General features: G+C 43.7%; 1 protein-coding gene across 2 annotated transcripts; it reads left to right on the plus strand.

The window, feature by feature from the left end:
• The first annotated feature begins 203 nt into the window (after positions 1 to 203).
• Positions 204 to 16,780, plus strand: pign (phosphatidylinositol glycan anchor biosynthesis, class N). 2 transcript variants are annotated; one of them, XM_042298933.1, is made up of 30 exons: positions 204 to 510; positions 728 to 989; positions 1,090 to 1,211; positions 1,606 to 1,704; positions 1,901 to 2,007; positions 2,109 to 2,233; positions 2,566 to 2,696; positions 2,774 to 2,893; positions 3,109 to 3,149; positions 3,283 to 3,342; positions 3,612 to 3,704; positions 3,803 to 3,858; positions 3,989 to 4,067; positions 4,245 to 4,427; positions 5,342 to 5,481; positions 5,653 to 5,752; positions 5,853 to 5,945; positions 6,669 to 6,760; positions 6,861 to 6,966; positions 7,037 to 7,145; positions 7,258 to 7,360; positions 7,456 to 7,558; positions 7,949 to 8,035; positions 8,305 to 8,360; positions 8,700 to 8,775; positions 10,002 to 10,075; positions 10,197 to 10,239; positions 11,000 to 11,052; positions 14,540 to 14,686; positions 15,411 to 16,780. In XM_042298933.1, the coding sequence occupies exons 2-29, from the start codon at positions 763 to 765 to the stop codon at positions 14,661 to 14,663; spliced, it is 2,802 nt and encodes a 933-aa protein (XP_042154867.1). In that variant the 5' UTR covers positions 204 to 510; positions 728 to 762; the 3' UTR covers positions 14,664 to 14,686; positions 15,411 to 16,780. The 2 variants fall into 2 exon arrangements, with proteins under 2 accessions (XP_042154867.1, XP_042154866.1); XM_042298932.1 differs by having other exon boundaries at positions 205 to 510; positions 14,540 to 16,780.
• Positions 16,781 to 19,487: the final 2,707 nt, after the last annotated feature.

Consider the following 19,487-nt stretch of genomic DNA (forward strand, 5'->3'; position numbering starts at 1 on the left):
TTGCCGGAAAGTGATACTTTTCTCACCATCACTAAAATAAAGCATGGATGGATGGACGGACCATTGCTATATAGTTATAACCATGTTAATCCCTAATAGCGACTATGATCTATTTCATTTCTGTAGCCGACTGTGAAATCAAATGCCAGTAGTAGAACTACAATACCCACGGGCCATTGCTGTAGCTCAGTTGGAACGTCATATTTACAACAAGGAAGTGGCGCTGTAACGTCCCAGTGTGGACTGATTTATTTTATAAGCTGCTTAGAAAGACAGACAGTAGGTTTTTAAGCCCATCGCGCCGGTAGATAAGCTTGCCACACTGTACTAAAGGTTGTATAAGTGTGTTTCTTAATTTAGTTCACCTGAAATTAGGGTCTGTTGATGGGTGAAGTTGGGTCGCTAGACAGCAAAAAGTGGCAGGTGTGTGTTTGAATGACTTAACTCTCATTCATTCAAGATTCAAAGTAACCAATCTGCCACCGGCTTGAAACAAGAAAGTGTTCAAAGGTAAGATTTTTTTATTTTGTTTAGCACGTCTGATGTTGTTGACATGTGGGACACATTTGTGTTCTAGTGAGTGAATGCGATAGCTAGAGTATGAATGGATGGCAGCACCTTATAGACTCAGAAACATATGGCCACAACAGATTATCTGACGTCTATATCTAATAGCTATTTTCTGCTCTCTCTCTGTTCCTCTTCATCCATTCCTCCCTCCCTCCAGAACTTCTGGGGTCTCCCCAGCCCCCAGTCTTCATCATGAGGATGATAATGTTCTTCCTGGTTGGGCTTCTGGTCCATGTAATTTTCTTCATCTCCATATTTGACATCTACTTCACATCGCCCCTGGTCCACGGCATGGCCCCCCAGGTGTCCCCCCTGCCTCCCCCTGCCTCCCGCCTGCTGCTGGTGGTTGCAGATGGACTCAGGGCAGACAGCCTCTATAAGCCTGATGCCAATGGATCCACCAGGGCTCCTTACTTAAGGTAACTGAGCTCTCTCAGATTAACTGGCTGTATGGAAGTGTGTGTGGACTCAGAGTTGTGTGTGCGTATGCATTTCTCACAGTGTGTGTGTGTTCTGAAGGAGTGTGATGGAAGAAACAGGGAGTTGGGGTGTGTCACACACTCGTGTTCCCACCGAGTCTCGGCCTGGACACGTTGCTTTGATCGCTGGCTTCTACGAAGATGTCAGCGCTGTAGCTAAAGGTCAGTGTCTGTGTGTCTGTGTGTGTGCCGGCGTGTGTGTGTGTGCCAGCGTGTGTGTGTTCGTGCGTGTTACTAATGGAAGTGGGCAATTCTACAGTAACAGAGTGACACTGAGACCCAGATTTTTCACTTTAAAATGTATGTATCTGCACTGTTCTTCAAGTAAATATATTTTGTTTCCTGTGGAAATTGTTACAAGTAATTGTTTAAATTTGTCCTTGTGAAGAGTTATGTTTTGTTTCACTTTGCAGTTATTGTTTATTGTTTTACATACCTTTTTAAAGTAAAACATCAGAGTCTGTTACTGTGTAATTTCCCTAGTGTTATATGCTGCGTTCATAATATTTTCTCTTTGTATGTGTGTGTGTGTGTGTGTGTGTGTGTGTGTGTGTAGGCTGGAAGGAGAATCCAGTGGAGTTTGACTCCGTGTTCAATGAGAGCAGACACACCTGGTGTTGGGGCAGCCCTGACATCCTGCCCATGTTTGCCAAAGGTTAACAAACACACGTACAATACACAACCTTTCAAATACAGGGGAAACACAGATACACCACCATGCACGTGTGTGGCTTATTAGATCAGAAATAAACTAATCCTCTCTTTCTTTCTCTCTCTCGACAACTCTCTCACTTTCTTTTTATCATTCTTACCATCATCTCCATCTACACTTCTTCCCCCCTCTCCTGCAGGTGCCAGTGGGGACCATGTGTACACCTACACCTACCCAGCAGAGAGAGAGGACTTTGCCTCCACTGATGCCTCCAGACTGGACACCTGGGTCTTTGATGAAGTCAAGGTACTTATGGTGATGAGAACAGGGTGTGTGTGTGTTTGTCTCAGCATGGGGGTACAGACACTGTATCTATTTGCCTCTCTCCCCCACCTCCTCTCTCTTAGTCGTTCCTCCAGTCTGCCAGGGTGAACTCCAGTCTGATGTCCAGTTTACAGAAGGATCAGAATGTCTTCTTCCTCCACCTACTGGGCATTGACACCAATGGACACGCCCACAGACCCATGTCACAGTGAGATAGAAACCCTGTACAGACCAGAAATATCACATTCTAGATATACAGGAATATACAGAATATACAGAAACCATGTACAAACAAGAGATACATTATTCTCTGGTACCTTTTAAACAAAGGACTGCAGATTTCTATTAGTGCATATAGCCATGTACAAACACAAGATACATTATTCTCTAATATCTTTTAAATGAAGGACTGCAGATTTCAATTAGTGCATATAGTGGGGTCTACACAATGGATGTCAGGAAACACAGACTCATTTAGGCTACTAATGACCCTGTTTGATTTTGTCTCTTAAAAATCCCCTTTGTGTGCGTTGTGCGAAGGGAATATCTAGAGAACATACGTCTGGTTGACTCTGGGGTGAAAGAGCTGGTCTCCATGGTCGAGGACCTTTTTGGCAACGATGGAAGAACAGCCTATGTGTTCACCTCTGACCACGGCATGACCAACTGGGGTAGGACTTCAGCTAGCTCAGAAAGGTGGTCACCATGGTAGTGAAGTAGTAGATAATATATTGCTGTGTGTCTCCAGGCTCCCATGGTGCAGGCCACCCCTCTGAGACCCTGACCCCATTGTTGGTGTGGGGAGCTGGGGTTCACACTGCTCAGAGAGTCACTGAACCCCAGAAGTACTCAGATGGATACCTACAAGGTACTATAACTCAGTACTATTGGTCTGTGTGTGTTTGTCCTCCTACTCTCCTCTCTTCTTTCAACTCTTCTAGAGGGGGAAAAGGTAGGTCAGAGATTGTATTATTCTGTTGTAACACTTTACTCCAACCCTCAGTTGTTCTACCTGTATAAAACGGTCATAATGCTGACATAACACAATGTGTGATCCTGTGTCTGTTGGTGTTTCTCTGTCAGAATGGCAGCTGGAGGGCCTCCGCAGGGTTGATGTCAATCAGGTGAGACACCCATGTAGCCTCACCGCATCTGGCGCTGATTGATGATGTCACAACCACGTATTTCCTCTGTGTTGAAGATAGTCCAAAAACAACAGTAATCTGTTCCCAGTCTAATGCTAGATGTGTGTTACAGGCAGACATAGCGCCACTGATGTCATCTCTTATTGGAGTGCCTATTCCTCTCAACTCTGTGGTGAGTAACACCTCATAACAGCATGTCAGTATCTTTAGAATACCATAATGAGGAGACGTGTCAGTGGAAAAGCTGTTATACAGTAACCATAATCTGCACTGTGGTTACAGAGCTGCTCTGAGATGCAAAATAAAATATATGTGCAGACGATAAGGCATCATCTCACGCCATATATACCTTCTCTATATTGAGTGTGTGTGTGATATAGGGAATTGGGTATATAGTGCATTTATTATGCTGATAAAGTGTGTGTAATGTGTGTTGTGTAGGGTGTGTTACCACTGCAGTATCTGAACAACAGTGACCAGTTTAAAGCTGAGAGTATGTACTCTAACGCCATCCAGATACTGGAGCAGTTCAAGGTGAAATATAACATGGAGGATAATAATGTTGTTATGATGATGAAGTTATACATTACATAACCATGTGTATTTGTTCAAATATTCACCTCTGTTTCCAGGTGAAGATGGCTCAGAAAAAGGAAACAACTTTATCCTTTCTCTTCACTCCATACCAGTAAGTATCAACCGTAGAGATAGAACTATTGACTGTAATGGTAATTCTCTAGTTCAACTCGTATAAAGAGAGTGACATGACCAGTTGTGTGTAACTAGTGTGTCCTCCAATCTGTCTGTCTGTCCCTCAGGTTGCTGACAGAGTCACGCCAGGCAGAGTTTATCAACAAGGCCAGGGTTCTGATCCAGCTAGAGGAATATGAAGAAGCTGTAAGTACACTGGGTATCAAACCCCAGTTATCTGTACAACTGAAGACCGTGTGGCCCACTGAGCTAAAGGCTAAAGCCTATGTTTTTTCTTGGGTTACGTTGGTCATGATGACTGACAGATACTAGCTGCTAATATACTGAATGTTCTCTCTCCTCCCCCCACACCCTCTCTCTCAGATCTCTCTGTGCAGGTCTCTGATTGGCCATGCGTTGGAGGGTCTGTCCTACTACCACACCTATGACCGGTTCTTTCTGGGCTGTAGTGTTGTGCTGGGCTTCACAGGCTGGACCTCCTATGTGGTTCTTGTTATACTGAAGACACACGCCAGTCTCAGGAGACCACCCACACCCACTGACCAGGTGATCAAACACTCACACACACACAGTACATGGACGCACACATGAAGGCAGGCACACACACCTCATCTCCTGTATAATTCTGCTGATACTGAAGAGATGTGTTCACAACCCTGTGTGTGTGTTGAAAGTGTCTGGTAAAACCCTGTGTGTGTGTGTGTGTTGAAAGTGTCTGGTAAAACCCTGTGTGTGTGTGTGTGAAAGTGTCTGGTAAAACCCTGTGTGTGTGTGTGTGTGTGTGTGTGTGTGTGAAGGTGTCTGGTAAAACCCTGTGTGTGTGTGTGTGTGTGTGTGTGTGTGTGTGTGTGTCTGTGTGTGTGTGTGTGTGTGTGTGTGTGTGTGTGTTGAAGGTGTCTGGTAAAACCCTGTGTGTGTGTGTGTGTGTGTGTGTGTGTGTGTGTGTGTGTGTGTGTGTGTGTTGTGTTGAAGGTGTCTGGTAAAACCCTGTGTGTGTGTGTGTGTGTGAAGGTGTCTGGTAAAAACCCTGTGTGTGTGTGTTGAAGGTGTCTGGTAAAACCCTGTGTGTGTGTGTTGAAGGTGTCTGGTAAAACCCTGTGTGTGTGTGTGTGTGTGTGTGTGAAAGTGTCTGGTAAAGCCCTGTGTGTGTGTATTGAAGGTGTCTGGTAAAACCCTGTGTGTGTGTTGAAGGTGTCTGGTAAAACCCTGTGTGTGTGTGTGTGTGTGTGTGTGTTTGAAGGTGTCTGGTAAAACCCTGTGTGTGTGTTGAAGGTGTCTGGTAAAACCCTGTGTGTGTGTGTGTGTTGAAGGTGTCTGGTAAAACCCTGTGTGTGTGTGTGTGTGTTGAAGGTGTCTGGTAAAACCCTGTGTGTGTGTGTGTGTGTGTGTGTGTGTTGAAGGTGTCTGGTAAAACCCTGTGTGTTGAAGGTGTCTGGTAAAACCCTGTGTGTGTGTTGAAGGTGTCTAGTAAAACCCTGTGGTGGATGGGTGTGGGAGCTACGCTGCTGATTGGAATGTTCCTGATAATCCAGAGAAGTCCAGTAACCTACTACATCTACTGTCTACTGCCTGTCCCTGTCTGGTACTCTGTCCTCAAAGAGTGAGTACACACACACACACACACACACACACACACACACTCACAGTTTGAAGTAATTTGATGAGTTGAATGGATGAAAGGGAGGTATTTTACTTATGCTATGCCACTACATTTTTCATGATCTCAAAGTGTTTATTTTGATGATATCAACCATACGTGTGTGTGTTTCAGGTTTGGAACTCTAACAGATCTGGTTCGTTCATACAGTTCACTACCACTGGGTAAATGCTTTGGCTACTTTGCCCTGGTCACATTTGGGATTGAACTTCTGGTAAGCAGCCATCATATGGTCACTATTTCACTAATGGCTCAATTCAATATAATCTACATTTCTACTTGGAAAAAGTTGCTACTGTGTCTGTCTCCCCCAGGTGGTGAGTTTCTTCTATCGGGCCATGTTGACTGTAGGCCTGGCTGTTCTCTCTCTCTGGCCCCTCCTCTCTGGCCTCTACAGCAAGGCCAAGGTAAGACGATGCTGGCTGTTCTCTCTCTCTGGCCCCTCCTCTCTGGCCTCTACAGCAAGGCCAAGGTAAGACGATGCTGGCTGTTCTCCCTCTCTGGCCCCTCCTCTCTGGCCTCTACAGCAAGGCCAAGGTAAAACGATGCTGGCTGTTCTCTCTCTCTGGCCCCTCCTCTCTGGCCTCTACAGCAAGGCCAAGGTAAGACGATGCTGGCTGTTCTCCCTCTCTGGCCCCTCCTCTCTGGCCTCTACAGCAAGGCCAAGGTAAGACGATGCTGGCTGTTCTCCCTCTCTGGCCCCTCCTCTCTGGCCTCTACAGCAAGGCCAAGGTAAAACGATGCTGGCTGTTCTCCCTCTCTGGCCCCTCCTCTCTGGCCTCTACAGCAAGGCCAAGGTAAAACGATGCTGGCTGTTCTCTCTCTGGCCCCTCCTCTCTGGCCTCTACAGCAAGGCCAAGGTAAGACGATGAGTGGCTTGTAGTTCTTTACTAGTCTGGTCTCTAGCTCCTTCCCCTTTGAGGTACACAAATCTGAAAGGACAGGATAGCAAGCAATATGTCAGGAGCACAAAGCACGTGTAAAATATGTGTTTAAATTATTTTTCTCTCTCACTCTAAATATCTTTCTGTCTTTCATTCTAAATATATCTCCCTTTGTCCTCTCTCTTTGTCCTCTCTCTCTCTCTTTGTCCTCTCTCTGTCTTCTTCTCTCTCTGTGTTTGTCTGTAGTTTAGGTCAGTGAGCTGGGTCCTGTGTTGTTTGTTTCTGGCCACATTTCCCATGATGCCAGTTGTTGGGAGAGAAGCCAACATCCACATGGTGTAAGTATTAACTTCTCTACAACATTACAGCAATGCTTCTTAGCCCTCTTTAAAAAGAAAAATAGCATTATATATCTTTCTTTCTTTCCTCTCTCTGTAGTACCTGTGCAGGTGTACTCTCTCTGTTCATTTCCACCTTTTACCTCTGGTTGGCACGGAAACGGACTACACTACACCTGACTGACCGCTACCTCTTAACCTTCCAGGTAAGGAATGTGTGTGTGCGTGGGTGCACGTGCTTGTGTGTGTTAATCAGTCTTGTTTCTGTGTGTATAGATGCTCCATGTAGCAGTGTGTGCCTATGTGCCCACCAGCACTCACTCCAGTCTGCAGCTGAAACAGGGTCTGCCTCTCCTCAACCAGATGATCAGTTGGACTACACTGGGTGGGCACCAACTCTCTCTCTCTCTCTTTCTTTATGATAAAAGTCCTTGAAATATCTGTATGATCATCAAAACCAGGCTTATAAAGATAACTGGCATCTCTCTCTCTCCCAGGTTCCTCTCTGTTTGTTCCTTTGTTGAGTTCTACTCGTTTGTTCCATCGTCTGCTCAGTATCTTCCTCTCCCTCACAGCCACCTACCTACTACTGAGTACTGGGTAAGAGATAGTCAGGCAATGCTCAACAAGTGTAAGCTTACACTGCAGTGATCAGCTGGTATCGTACCTGTACTAATTGTGCGTGTGTGTGTCAGGTCTGAGGCTCTGTTCCCGCCAGTCTTGTCCTGGCTGATGTTTGTGTGGATCAACATAGAACAGGAAGCCATGCTCTCTCAAGGTATCTCTGGGAGACAGGAGGTATAAACAGTTACGCTGTTACAGTTTTCTATTGATGAATGGTTCTACTTGCAATCTACTTTAGTTGAATGTTCCTAATGCATGTTGATCTGGATAAGAGTGACTGCTGAATGACTGGAGCCATGTAAATGTATATACTCTCTATGCACTGACTCTGTGTCAAGGACCAGTCTCATGTTAATCACCTCCGACTAATACAGCTACTTCCTGGTAAACACGGGAACCACTGCTAGTCCTTCCACTTGGCACAATGCCATGGTTAATCCTCTGAGCATAGAAGACAACCTTATTGGTGTAGAATGTCTGGTATAGCATTATACGATGCAGTGTTACACTGTATCAAGTCATTGTGGCTTTATTATGAAATACATTTGTGTCATTGTTTTTCAGCTGTCCACGCTTGACTTCTCTGAAAACATTGACATCACCAAGATCAGACAACTAAAGCTGGATGACATCAGAAGATCCTACTTCTTCGTATCCTTTTCCTTGGTGACACTGCTGACTGTTAATGACCTATAGGCAGCGCTAGTTTAACCCTGGTGATAGTTGTCCCTATCTGATGTAGTTGCTGTCTGAGCTGGCTAAAGAAGAAGAAGTGTTATTGTGTCACATTGGTTTTTAAGCACAAACCCTAACATCACTCTTGACCTTATGCAAACGAATAGCATTTTGACCGTCTCTCTCTCTAAACTACTGGCTATTCTGTAAAACCACTGTCTGGTTCCTTGACATTAGGCTGTCAGGTTTTCTTCATAATTACAGCCTTCTTTGGTACTGGGAACATAGCATCCATTAACAGGTATTGTATGGTGGAGACTGGGGCTCTGGACCAATATGGGTTTATTCATGAGTGCATTAGGTTGGTTTTCACATTTACATTCTTTCACTATCTGACCTCTGAAACCCTTCTTGTCTTTCTTTGGGTTCTCTTTTTCTCGACTCTACTGTCTCTTTGTTCTTGCTTCCTCTTTCTTCTTGCACCCCCTTCTCTCGCTCTCTCTACTCTCCTTCTCCCCCTCTCTCTTGCCCCCCCCTCCTACTCTCTCTCTACTCTCCTTCTCCCCCCCTCTCCGACCCCCCTCCCTCCTACTCTCTCTCTACTCTCCTTCGCCCCCTCCCTCCTACTCTCTCTCTGTAGTTTTGATCCAGCCTCAGTGTACTGCTTCCTCACCGTCTTCAACCCCTTTATCATGGGAGGCCTGATGATGTGGAAGGTACCACACCCCACACACAAACACACTACAATGTCATACCATATGAAAGTACACTACCGTGTAGACTCCGGGATGCTGGCCTTCTAGGCAGAGTTGCAAAGAAAAAGCCATATCTCAGACTGGCCAATAAAAATAAAAGATTAAGATTGGCAAAAGAACATAGACATTGGACAGAGGAACTCTGCCTAGAAGGCCAGCATCCCGGAGTCGCCTCTTCACTGTTGACATTGAGACTGTTATTTTGCGGGTACTATTTAATGAATCTGCCAGTTGAGGGCATGTGAGGCATCTGTTTCTCAAACTAGACACTCTAATGTACTTGTTCTCTTGCTCAGTTGTGCACCGGGGCCTCCCACTTCTCTTTCTATTCTGGTTAGAGCCAGTTTGTGCTGTTCTGTGAAGGGAGTAGTACAAAGCGTTGTAAGGGATCTTCAGTTTCTTGGCAATTTCTCGCATGGAATCACCTTCATTTCTCAGAACAAGAATAGACTGACGCGTTTCAGAAGAAAGGTCTTTGTTTCTGGCCATTTTGAGCCTCAACTAGTCTAAAGAAGTCCAGTTTAATTGCTTCTTTAAATCAGCACAACCGTTTTCAGCTGTGCTAACATAATTACAAAAGGGTTTTCTAATGATCAATTAGCCTTTTAAAATGATAAACTTGGATTAGCTAACACAACATGCCATTGGAACTCAGGAGTGATAGTTGCTGAAAATGGGCCTCTGTACTCCTATGTAGATATTCCATAACAAATCTGCTGTTTCCAGCTACAATAATAGTTATTTACAACATTAGCAATGTCTACACTGTATTTCTGATCAATGTGATGTTATTTTAATGGACAAAAAAAGTTTATTTAGAAAACAAGGACATTTCTAAGTGACCCCAAACTTTGGAACGGTAGTGTATGTTAAAAGCAAACAATACTCTACTTATAATGGTGCCAACGAGATTGTGGTTAACCATGACTATTCTAACAACAGGTGTGGGTTACATTCGTTTAGGTCTACATATCGGTCTGCATACACAATATGCCTCTATGGATTGTAGTATTGTCTTGTAGTCTCTCACTCAACTCGCTGAGTGACATTGACAGAGCAAATATACATATCGTCAACAAAACGGATCACAACTTTGCAAATAATCCACAATTTGTTGTAATCTGCCCACACTTTTACAATGGAGTCCATTGCCTAAAAGAGTGAAGATGAGACTGTTGTTGTTACAGGTGATAATCCCATTCATCATCGTTATGTGTACGTTTGAAACCATCCAGGTCTCTACACAACTTTCCTCCAGAAGGTAACAGTTAGCTTGGTTCCATCATGTGAAAATCAAGTACACATACAGACATACAGTATTTTGAGAAATTAGCTCATGGGGTCATTTATTGAATTAATAATTTATCTTCTTTTGTTTCCAGTCTGTTCCTCATCGTCCTGGTGATTTCTGACCTGATGGCTCTGGTAAGGAATGAGACAGCTATTAGCAATATGGAAGCCTCTGGTAAGGAATGAGACAGCTATTAGCAATATGGTAGCCTCTGGTAAGGAATGAGACAGCTATTAGCAATATGGAAGTCTCTGGTAAGGAATGAGACAGCTATTAGCAATATGGTAGCCTCTGGTAAGGAATGAGACAGCTATTAGCAATATGGTAGCCTCTGGTAAGGAATGAGACAGCTATTAGCAATATGGAAGTCTCTGGTAAGGAATGAGACAGCTATTAGCAATATGGAAGCCTCTGGTAAGGAATGAGACAGCTATTAGCAATATGGAAGCCTCTGGTAAGGAATGAGACAGCTATTAGCAATATGGTAGCCTCTGGTAAGGAATGAGACAGCTATTAGCAATATGGAAGTCTCTGGTAAGGAATGAGACAGCTATTAGCAATATGGAAGCCTCTGGTAAGGAATGAGACAGCTATTAGCAATATGGTAGCCTCTGGTAAGGAATGAGACAGCTATTAGCAATATGGTTGCCTCTGGTAAGGAATGAGACAGCTATTAGCAATATGGTAGCCTCTGGTAAGGAATGAGACAGCTATTAGCAATATGGTAGCCTCTGGTAAGGAATGAGACAGCTATTAGCAATATGGTTGCCTCTGGTAAGGAATGAGACAGCTATTAGCAATATGGTTGCCTCTGGTAAGCTGTGGAAATGTCACCATATTCTCCATCACTACCTTGTCCTCCTCTCTTCCTCTCTCCATCCCTCTTTCCTCCAGCATTTCTTCTTCCTAGTGCAGGACTATGGGAGCTGGCTGGACATTGGCACCAGGTAGGACCCAGCAGAGAGAGAGGTTTTGCATGTCTTATGGCTTATTTATAAACTGGGTGGTTTGAGTCCCGAATGCAGATTGGATGAAAGCCGTGCTATATGAGACCATTTACCATGGGTTTGACAAAACATGTATTCTTACTACTCTAATTACGTTGGTAACCAGTTTATAATAGCTATAAGGCACTGAGGGGGTTTGTGGTATATAGCTAATATACCACGTCTAAAGGCTGTCTCCAGGAACTCCGTGTTGAGTCGTGCTTAAGAACAGCCCTTAGCCGTGGTATATTCACCAAATACAGTGCATTCGGAAACCCATTGAATTTTTCCAAATTTTGTTCCGTTACAGCCTTATTCTAAAATGTATTATTGTCCCCCCTCAATCTACATACAATACACCATAATGACAAAGCAAAAACAGGTTTTTATATTTGTTTGCAAATTTATTAAAAATAAACAACTTTAATAAACAACTCACATTTACATAACTTTTCAGACCCTTTACTCAGTCCTTTGTTGAAGCACCTTTGGCAGCGATTACAGCTTTGAGTAATCTTCGGTATGACTCTACATCGGGTTCAAATCTGGGCTCTGGCTGGGCCACTCAAGGACATTCAGAGACTTGTCCCGAAGCCACTCCTGCATTGTCTTGGCTGTGTGCTTAGGGTCGTTGTCATGCTGGAAGGTGAACCTTCAGCCCAGTCTGAGGTCTTGAGCGCTCTAGAGCAGGTTTTCATCAAGGTTCTTTCTGTACTTTGCTCTGTTCATCTTTCCCTTGATCCAGTCTAGTCTCCCAGTCCCTGCCGCTGAAAAACATCCCTACAGCATGACGCTGCCACCACAATGCTTCACCGTAGGGATGGTGCCAGGTTTCCTCCAGACGTGACACTTGGCATTCAGGCCAAAGAGGTCAATCTTGGTTTCATCAGACCAGAGAATCTTGTTTCTCATGGTCAGAGTCCTTTAGGTGCCTTTTGGCAAACTCAAAGCAGGCTGTCATGTGCCTTTTACTGAAGAGTAGCTTCCCTCTGGCCACTCTACCATAAAGGCCTGATTGGTGGGGTGCTGCAGAGATGGTTGTCCCATCTCCACAGAGGAACTCTGGAGCAACCATCGGGTTCTTGGTCACCTCCCCGACCAAGGCCCTTCTCCCACGTTTCCTCAGTTTGGCCGGACGGCCAGCTCTAGGAAGTCTTGGTGGTTCCAAACTTCTTGCATTTAAGAATGATGGAGGCTACTGTGTTGTTTGGGACCTTCAATGCTGCAGAAATGTGTTGGTACCCTGCGCCTCGACACAATACTGTCTCAGAGCTCTACGGACAATTATTTTGTTCTCATGGCTTGGTTTTTGCTCTGAATGCACGGTCAACTGCGGGACCTTATATAGGCAGGTGTGTGCCTTTCCAAATCATGTCTAATCAATTGAATGTAGCACAGGTGGACTACAATGAAGTTGTAGAAACATCTCAAGGATGATCAATGGAAACAGGATACATCTGAGCTCAATTGTCGAGTCTCATAGCAAAGGGTCTAAATACTTATGTAAATACATTTCTAAAAACCTGTTTTTGCTTTGTCATTATAGGGTATTGTGTGTAGATTGAGTTTTGTTTTATTAATTCATTTTAGAAAGGCTGTAACAATGTGGAAAAAGTCAAGGGTTCTGAATACTTTCCAAATGCACTGTACCACACACCCTCTGGACTTATTGATTAAATTAGCCCATACTGTCAGGAGGCTGGTGGGTGGAGATATAGAAGTACAGGCTCAATGTAATGAATGATAATGTGTTTTGATACCTCTCCATTTATTCCATTTCAGCCATTACAACAAGCCTGTTCTCCTATATCTTGGCCCACCAGCATCCACACACACTTACTTACCATATATACACTGCTCAAAAAAATAAAGGGAACACTTAAACAACACAATGTAACTCCAAGTCAATCACACTTCTGTGAAATCAAACTGTCCACTTAGGAAGCAACACTGATTGACAATAAATTTCACATGCTGTTGTGCAAATGGAATAGACACAGGTGGAAATTTTAGGCAATTAGCAAGACACCCCCAATAAAGGAGTGGTTCTGCAGGTGGTGACCACAGACCACTTCTCAGTTCCTATGCTTCCTGGCTGATGTTTTGGTCACTTTTGAATGCTGGCGGTGCTTTCACTCTAGTGGTAGCATGAGACGGAGTCTACAACCCACACAAGTGGCTCAGGTAGTGCAGCTCATTCAGGATGGCACATCAATGCGAGCTGTGGCAAGAAGGTTTGCTCTGTCTGTCAGCGTAGTGTCCAGAGCATGGAGGCGCTACCAGGAGACAGGCCAGTACATCAGGAGACGTGGAGGAGGCCGTAGGAGGGCAACAACCCAGCAGCAGGACCGCTACCTCCGCCTTTGTGCAAGGAGGAGCAGGAGGAGCACTGCCAGAGCCCTGCAAAATGACCTCCAGCAGGCCACAAATGTGCATGTGTCTGCTCAAACGGTCAGAAACAGACTCCATGAGGGTGGTATGAGGGCCCGACGTCCACAGGTGGGGGTTGTGCTTACAGCCCAACACCGTGCAGGATGTTTGGCATTTGCCAGAAGAACACCAAGATTGGCAAATTCGCCACTGGCGCCCTGTGCTCTTCACAGATGAAAGCAGGTTCACACTGAGCACATGTGACAGACGTGATAGTCTGGAGACGCCGTGGGGAACGTTCTGCTGCCTGCAACATCCTCCAGCATGACCGGTTTGGCGGTGGGTCAGTCATGGTGTGGGGTGGCATTTCTTTGGGGGGGCCGCACAGCCCTACATGTGCTCGCCAGAGGTAGCCTGACTGCCATTAGGTACCGAGATGAGATCCTCAGACCCCTTGTGAGACCATATGCTGGTGCGGTTGGCCCTGGGTTCCTCCTAATGCAAGACGATGCTAGACCTCATGTGGCTGGAGTGTGTCAGCAGTTCCTGCAAGAGGAAGGTATTGATGCTATGGACTGGCCCGCCTGTTCCCCAGATCTGAATCCAAATGAGCACATCTGGGACATCATGTCTCACTCCATCCACCAACCACAGACTGTCCAGGAGTTGACGGATGCTTTAGTCCAGGTCTGGGAGGAGATCCCTCAGGAGACCATCCTCCACCTCATCAGGAGCATGCCCAGGCGTTGTAGGGATGTCATACAGGCACGTGGAGGCCACACACACTACTGAGCCTCATTTTGACTTGTTTTAAGGACATTACATCAAAGTTGGATCAGCCTGTAGTGTGGTTTTCCACTTTAATTTTGAGTGTGACTCCAAATCCAGACCTCCATGGGTTGATAAATTTGATTTCCATTGATCATTTGTGTGATTTTGTTGTCAGCACATTCAACTATGTAAAGAAAAAATTATTTAATAAGAATATTTCATTCATTCAGATCTAGGATGTGTTATTATTTTAGTGTTCCTTTTATTTTTTTGAGCAGTGTATATATCTATATCTCTCTGTTTCCAGTATCAGCCACTATGTGATTGTGATGTCCATGACCATCTTTCTGATGCTGCTCAGTCTCATGACCCACATCCTCACGTCCGGGAGAGTCTCTCTGTGGAGGACACGCAAGATGCACTTCCCCTGAACACACTCTCTCTCACTCTGTGTGTGAGTTTTTAATCATGCCTATTTGTTAACATTCTCCATTAGATTTACCTGAAGTGCACAATTATGCAAAGCAAGATGCCGTAGGACTAACTTTTGATGTGCACTGGAATTGTTTTATTGTAGATGTCTACATTAAAACTGTGGCTTATCAAAGTCAAGGTAGCAAAAACATAACCACATGTAACTTATGGAGTTATTCCCGTAAAAGTTCAATTAAATGCAGTCTCAAATAGCCGCCTTTCCCTTTTGAATAGTCGGGTAACGGCACACATTTCAGCAAATGAACGCTGTTTACGAGGTTACCATGAATTGCCATTAATTGTTTACAAGGTTTAATGTTTGATTTGTTAAATTTCACAAATTCAGTAAGGACTCAAAAAAATATATAGCAATCATCCATTTTTATCGACAGTGAAAAGCTGAGAACTGTTAGCTAACTGGCAACCACAAAAAGTCAACAACTTCGGGAGTACAGACCCCCAGAAATTGGCTGTTCGCCCTCTAGTGGCAAAAGTAAGAACTGCCGAAATATAGCCATACTAAGACAAAAGAAACGTGACAATGTAAATGATAACACATTTGTGCAGGAAATGAAGACATTGATTAAAATGCTGGAAGTGATTGCTGGAATTAAACCAATAACTATGCAAATGAGGAAAATCTGTGAAATAGACACCTGGCTCAAATAGAAGCCTGTCTCTAATAATCCTCTTTCTGTTTTCAGTGATTCAAGCTGATAAACTCCCAGGCTTTTTGACTTTTTTATTTATTTTTTAACTTTTTTAACGGTACATAAACTGATCAGATCAGAATTCTGAAGTCTGACAAATGTTGTTTTTTTTGAGGGGCGACAATGTCATAGAGGACCCGGTGTGCATTCATGACTACTCGTTTTCAGCCAACTTACAAGCAAATAATTGACCATCTCATGGTAAGAGTGGCTGAGTTACTAAGCGAGAGTCAGGGTAGAGAGGCACTTCAGAGGGAGAATCAGTGAATCCAATAGCGATATAAGTAGGGGAAATCTAAAGTAGATAGATTTCAGAGGCAACACTCCATAGGCGACAGAGGTCACAGGTGTCGAGGGGAACAGTCAACATGCCGGCGAACAGAGGAAGGCTCCAGGCAGGTGGAAATGATCACATAACAGCACAGTCCAAACACCGATGTCAGCCAGCTAGCGCGCTAGCACTAAGCCGAGGTTACAAAAGCTCCGGTAGGCCAAAAAGTGGACAAAACAAATTACGAAAGACAGACGAGGTACTAAACAATTAGAGTAGGCAGGGATGATTTGAAGCAAGTCACATTCTGAATGTGCAGAATGCCCCATGTGTAATATTAGTTTAATATTGGTTTACATCACACTTCCTCATGAATGTTGGATTGTAGCTCACCACCGCCAACACTCGGTCTCTTAATGACGGTGGCAATTGTGCATTGTGGGTAGTTTAGACGTTATCCGAAAATAAGTTAATACATATTTAAAACCCCAAAACAGAACTATTTTGGAAGTTATAGTTAACCAGATCGTGACTACAACTAAGTTTGACTACACTGTGTTGTCACTTTGTTGAGTAAAAACTGCTGCTTTCTACCCTTTAAGTCTAGGTATAAGTCTATCTGAAAGATCTGTATATGATGTTGACAACACTATTTTCAACTACTGTTCACCAAAAACATTATGTATAATTTAAATGAAGCCATTAAGTAATGGAACAAGAGTAATAATATGCCATTTAGCAGACGGTTTTATCCAAAGCAACTTAGTCATGCGAGCATACATTTGACATATGGGTGGTCCCAGGAATCAAACCCACTACCCTGGTGTTAAACGCCATGCTCTACCAACTGAGCTACAAAGGACCATGCTCAAGAGTAGCCTAACTAAGTTAATTGAATAGTTGATAAGGGATGTATTTGTGTGTTACTAATGTGTCATTGAATTGTTTCCTACTTCGATGTGTGGTAAATAGTATATTCTACAGGGTTATCTGTCATATTAATATTGTATTACATCTATTTTTGTCAACTGATACTATATGATGTATTACCTGGTGGATATGGATGGTGTATTAAAATGTTAATTTACTGCCAGTGCGTTGTCCTGTAGTGTTTCTACTGTACATTAATCCAGAGGTAAGACCTATTTTAACACCATCATTAACAATAGACATCTTTCAGTTAACTTCTGTTTCCTTCCAAGAATGGTTGTACATGATCTTATCTTCTTTGGCACTACTACACTCAACAGCCAGTTTATTAGGTACACCCATCTAGTACCCGATCCGACCCCCTTTGCCCCCAGAACAGCCTGAATTCTTTGGGGCATTCTACAAGGTGTCGGAAATGTTCCCACAAGGACGTCGGTCCATGCTGACGCAATAGCATCAGGCAGTTGCTGCAGATTGTTACTCCACTCTCAAATGTTAGAATCCCCAGTAGCCGACGCCAATGACGACAGCTAGTCTTACTGGGGTCCGACGTATAACGGAAAATATATTACGGACAAAATACTTTACAATTGACATACTTTTAAAAACATTAACATGTATCGTGTGCATCTATCAGTTCCACATACATGTCAGTACATAACAGTTCTAACAGTCTGTTTCTTAACAGGTGGATGTTTATCAATAATTGGAAGAAGCAATTACATAAATTCATGAAGTGCAGTGTCTGCATGCTCCTTATGAATCATATCAGACCAACAAATATATTTAACATCATCCACAGAAGAGACACAGCTAAATCTTTTGTATGATCTCTTAAACAGTATTTTAGGCCCAGCTTTTGGAATTCTGTCTTTCCTGGATATAGTCACTATATTGTGATCACTGCATCCAATGGGTATGGATACAGCTTTAGAACAAATTTCTACAGTATTAGTAAAAATGTGATCAATACATGTGGAGTATCTTGGTTGATTAATATCCCAAACCAGATTACAGGCACTGGTTACAGTGAGAAGCTTCCCCTTGAACCGATGAAAACCAGTAAATATTCAGGTCCCCAAGAAAGTAGACCTCTCTGTTTACATCACACACACTATCAAGCATTTCAAACATACTATCTAGATACGGACTGTTAGCACTTGGTGGCCTATAGCAAAACTAACAGTCAGTATCTAGATAGCACTTGGTGGCCTATAGCAAAACTATCTAGATACTGACTGTTAGCACTTGGTGGCCTATAGCAAAACTATCTAGATACTGACTGTTAGCACTTGGTGGCCTATAGCAAAACTATCTAGATACTGACTGTTAGCACTTGGTGGCCTATAGCAAAACTATCTAGATACTGACTGTTAGCACTTGGTGGCCTATAGCAAAACTATCTAGATACTGACTGTTAGCACTTGGTGGCCTATAGCAAAACTATCTAGATACTGACTGTTAGCACTTGGTGGCCTATAGCCTAGATACTGACTGCAAAACAAAACTATCTAGATACTGACTGTTAGCACTTGGTGGCCTATAGATACTGCAAAACTATCTAGATACTGACTGTTAGCACTTGGTGGCCTATAGCAAAACTATCTAGATACTGACTGTTAGCACTTGGTGGCCTAAAAAACTATCTAGATACTGACTGTTAGCACTTGGTGGCCTATAGCAAAACTATCTAGATACTGACTGTTAGCACTTGGTGGCCTATAGCAAATAGCAAAACTATCTAGATACTGACTGTTAGCACTTGGTGGCCTATAGCAAAACTATCTAGATACTGACTGTTAGCACTTGGTGGCCTATAGCAAAACTATCTAGATACTGACTGTTAGCACTTGGTGGCCTATAGCAAAACTATCTAGATACTGTTAGCACTTGTGGCCTATAGCAAAACTATCTAGATACTGACTGTTAGCACTTGGTGGCCTATAGCAAAACTATCTAGATACTGACTGTTAGCACTTGGTGGCCTATAGCAAAACTATCTAGATACTGACTGTTAGCACTTGGTGGCCTATAGCAAAACTATCTAGATACTGACTGTTAGCACTAGGTGGCCTATAGCAAAACTATCTAGATACTGACTGTTAGCACTTGGTGGCCTATAGCAAAACTATCTAGATACTGACTGTTAGCACTTGGTGGCCTATAGCAAAACTATCTAGATACGGACTGTTAGCACTTGGTGGCCTATAGCAACACTCCAAAATAAAAGGCTTTAGATGTGCCATGTGAACCTGCAACCACAACACTTCAATAACACTTGACATAAGAGTGTTGGCGACCGTGTGCCCACTTCTTCTTATTTTTAGCTGATAGGAGTGGAACCTGGTGTGGTCGTCTGCTGCAATTGCCCATCTAAGACAAGGATCAACAATTTGTGCGTTCCTAGAAGCCATTCTGCACACCACTGTTGTACTGCGCCATTATTTGTCTGTTTGTGGCCCGCCTGTTAGCTTGCACGATTCTTGCCATTCTCCTTCAACCTCTTTCGTCAACGAGCTGTTTTCGCCCACAGGACAGCCGCTGACTGGATATTTCTTGTTTGTTGTACCATTCTCTGTAAACCCTCGACACTGTCGTTTGTGAAAAGCCCAGGAGGGTAGCCATTTCTGAGATACTTGATCTGGCACTTGGCACCGATGATCACATTACGCTCAAAGTCGCTTAGGTCACTAATTTCGCCCATTCTAACGTTCAATCAAACCGCAACTGAATGCCTCAATGCCTGCTTTATATAGCAAGCCATGTGACTCACTGTCTGTAGGACTGATCCAATTTTGTGTACGGGGTAGTGTACCTAATAAGATGGCCGGTGGGTGTATATCAGCTCTTTCTGAGAACAATGATGGAGT

Source organism: Oncorhynchus tshawytscha, linkage group LG16 (assembly GCF_018296145.1).
Source record: "Oncorhynchus tshawytscha isolate Ot180627B linkage group LG16, Otsh_v2.0, whole genome shotgun sequence".
Classification (NCBI taxonomy): domain Eukaryota; kingdom Metazoa; phylum Chordata; class Actinopteri; order Salmoniformes; family Salmonidae; genus Oncorhynchus; species Oncorhynchus tshawytscha.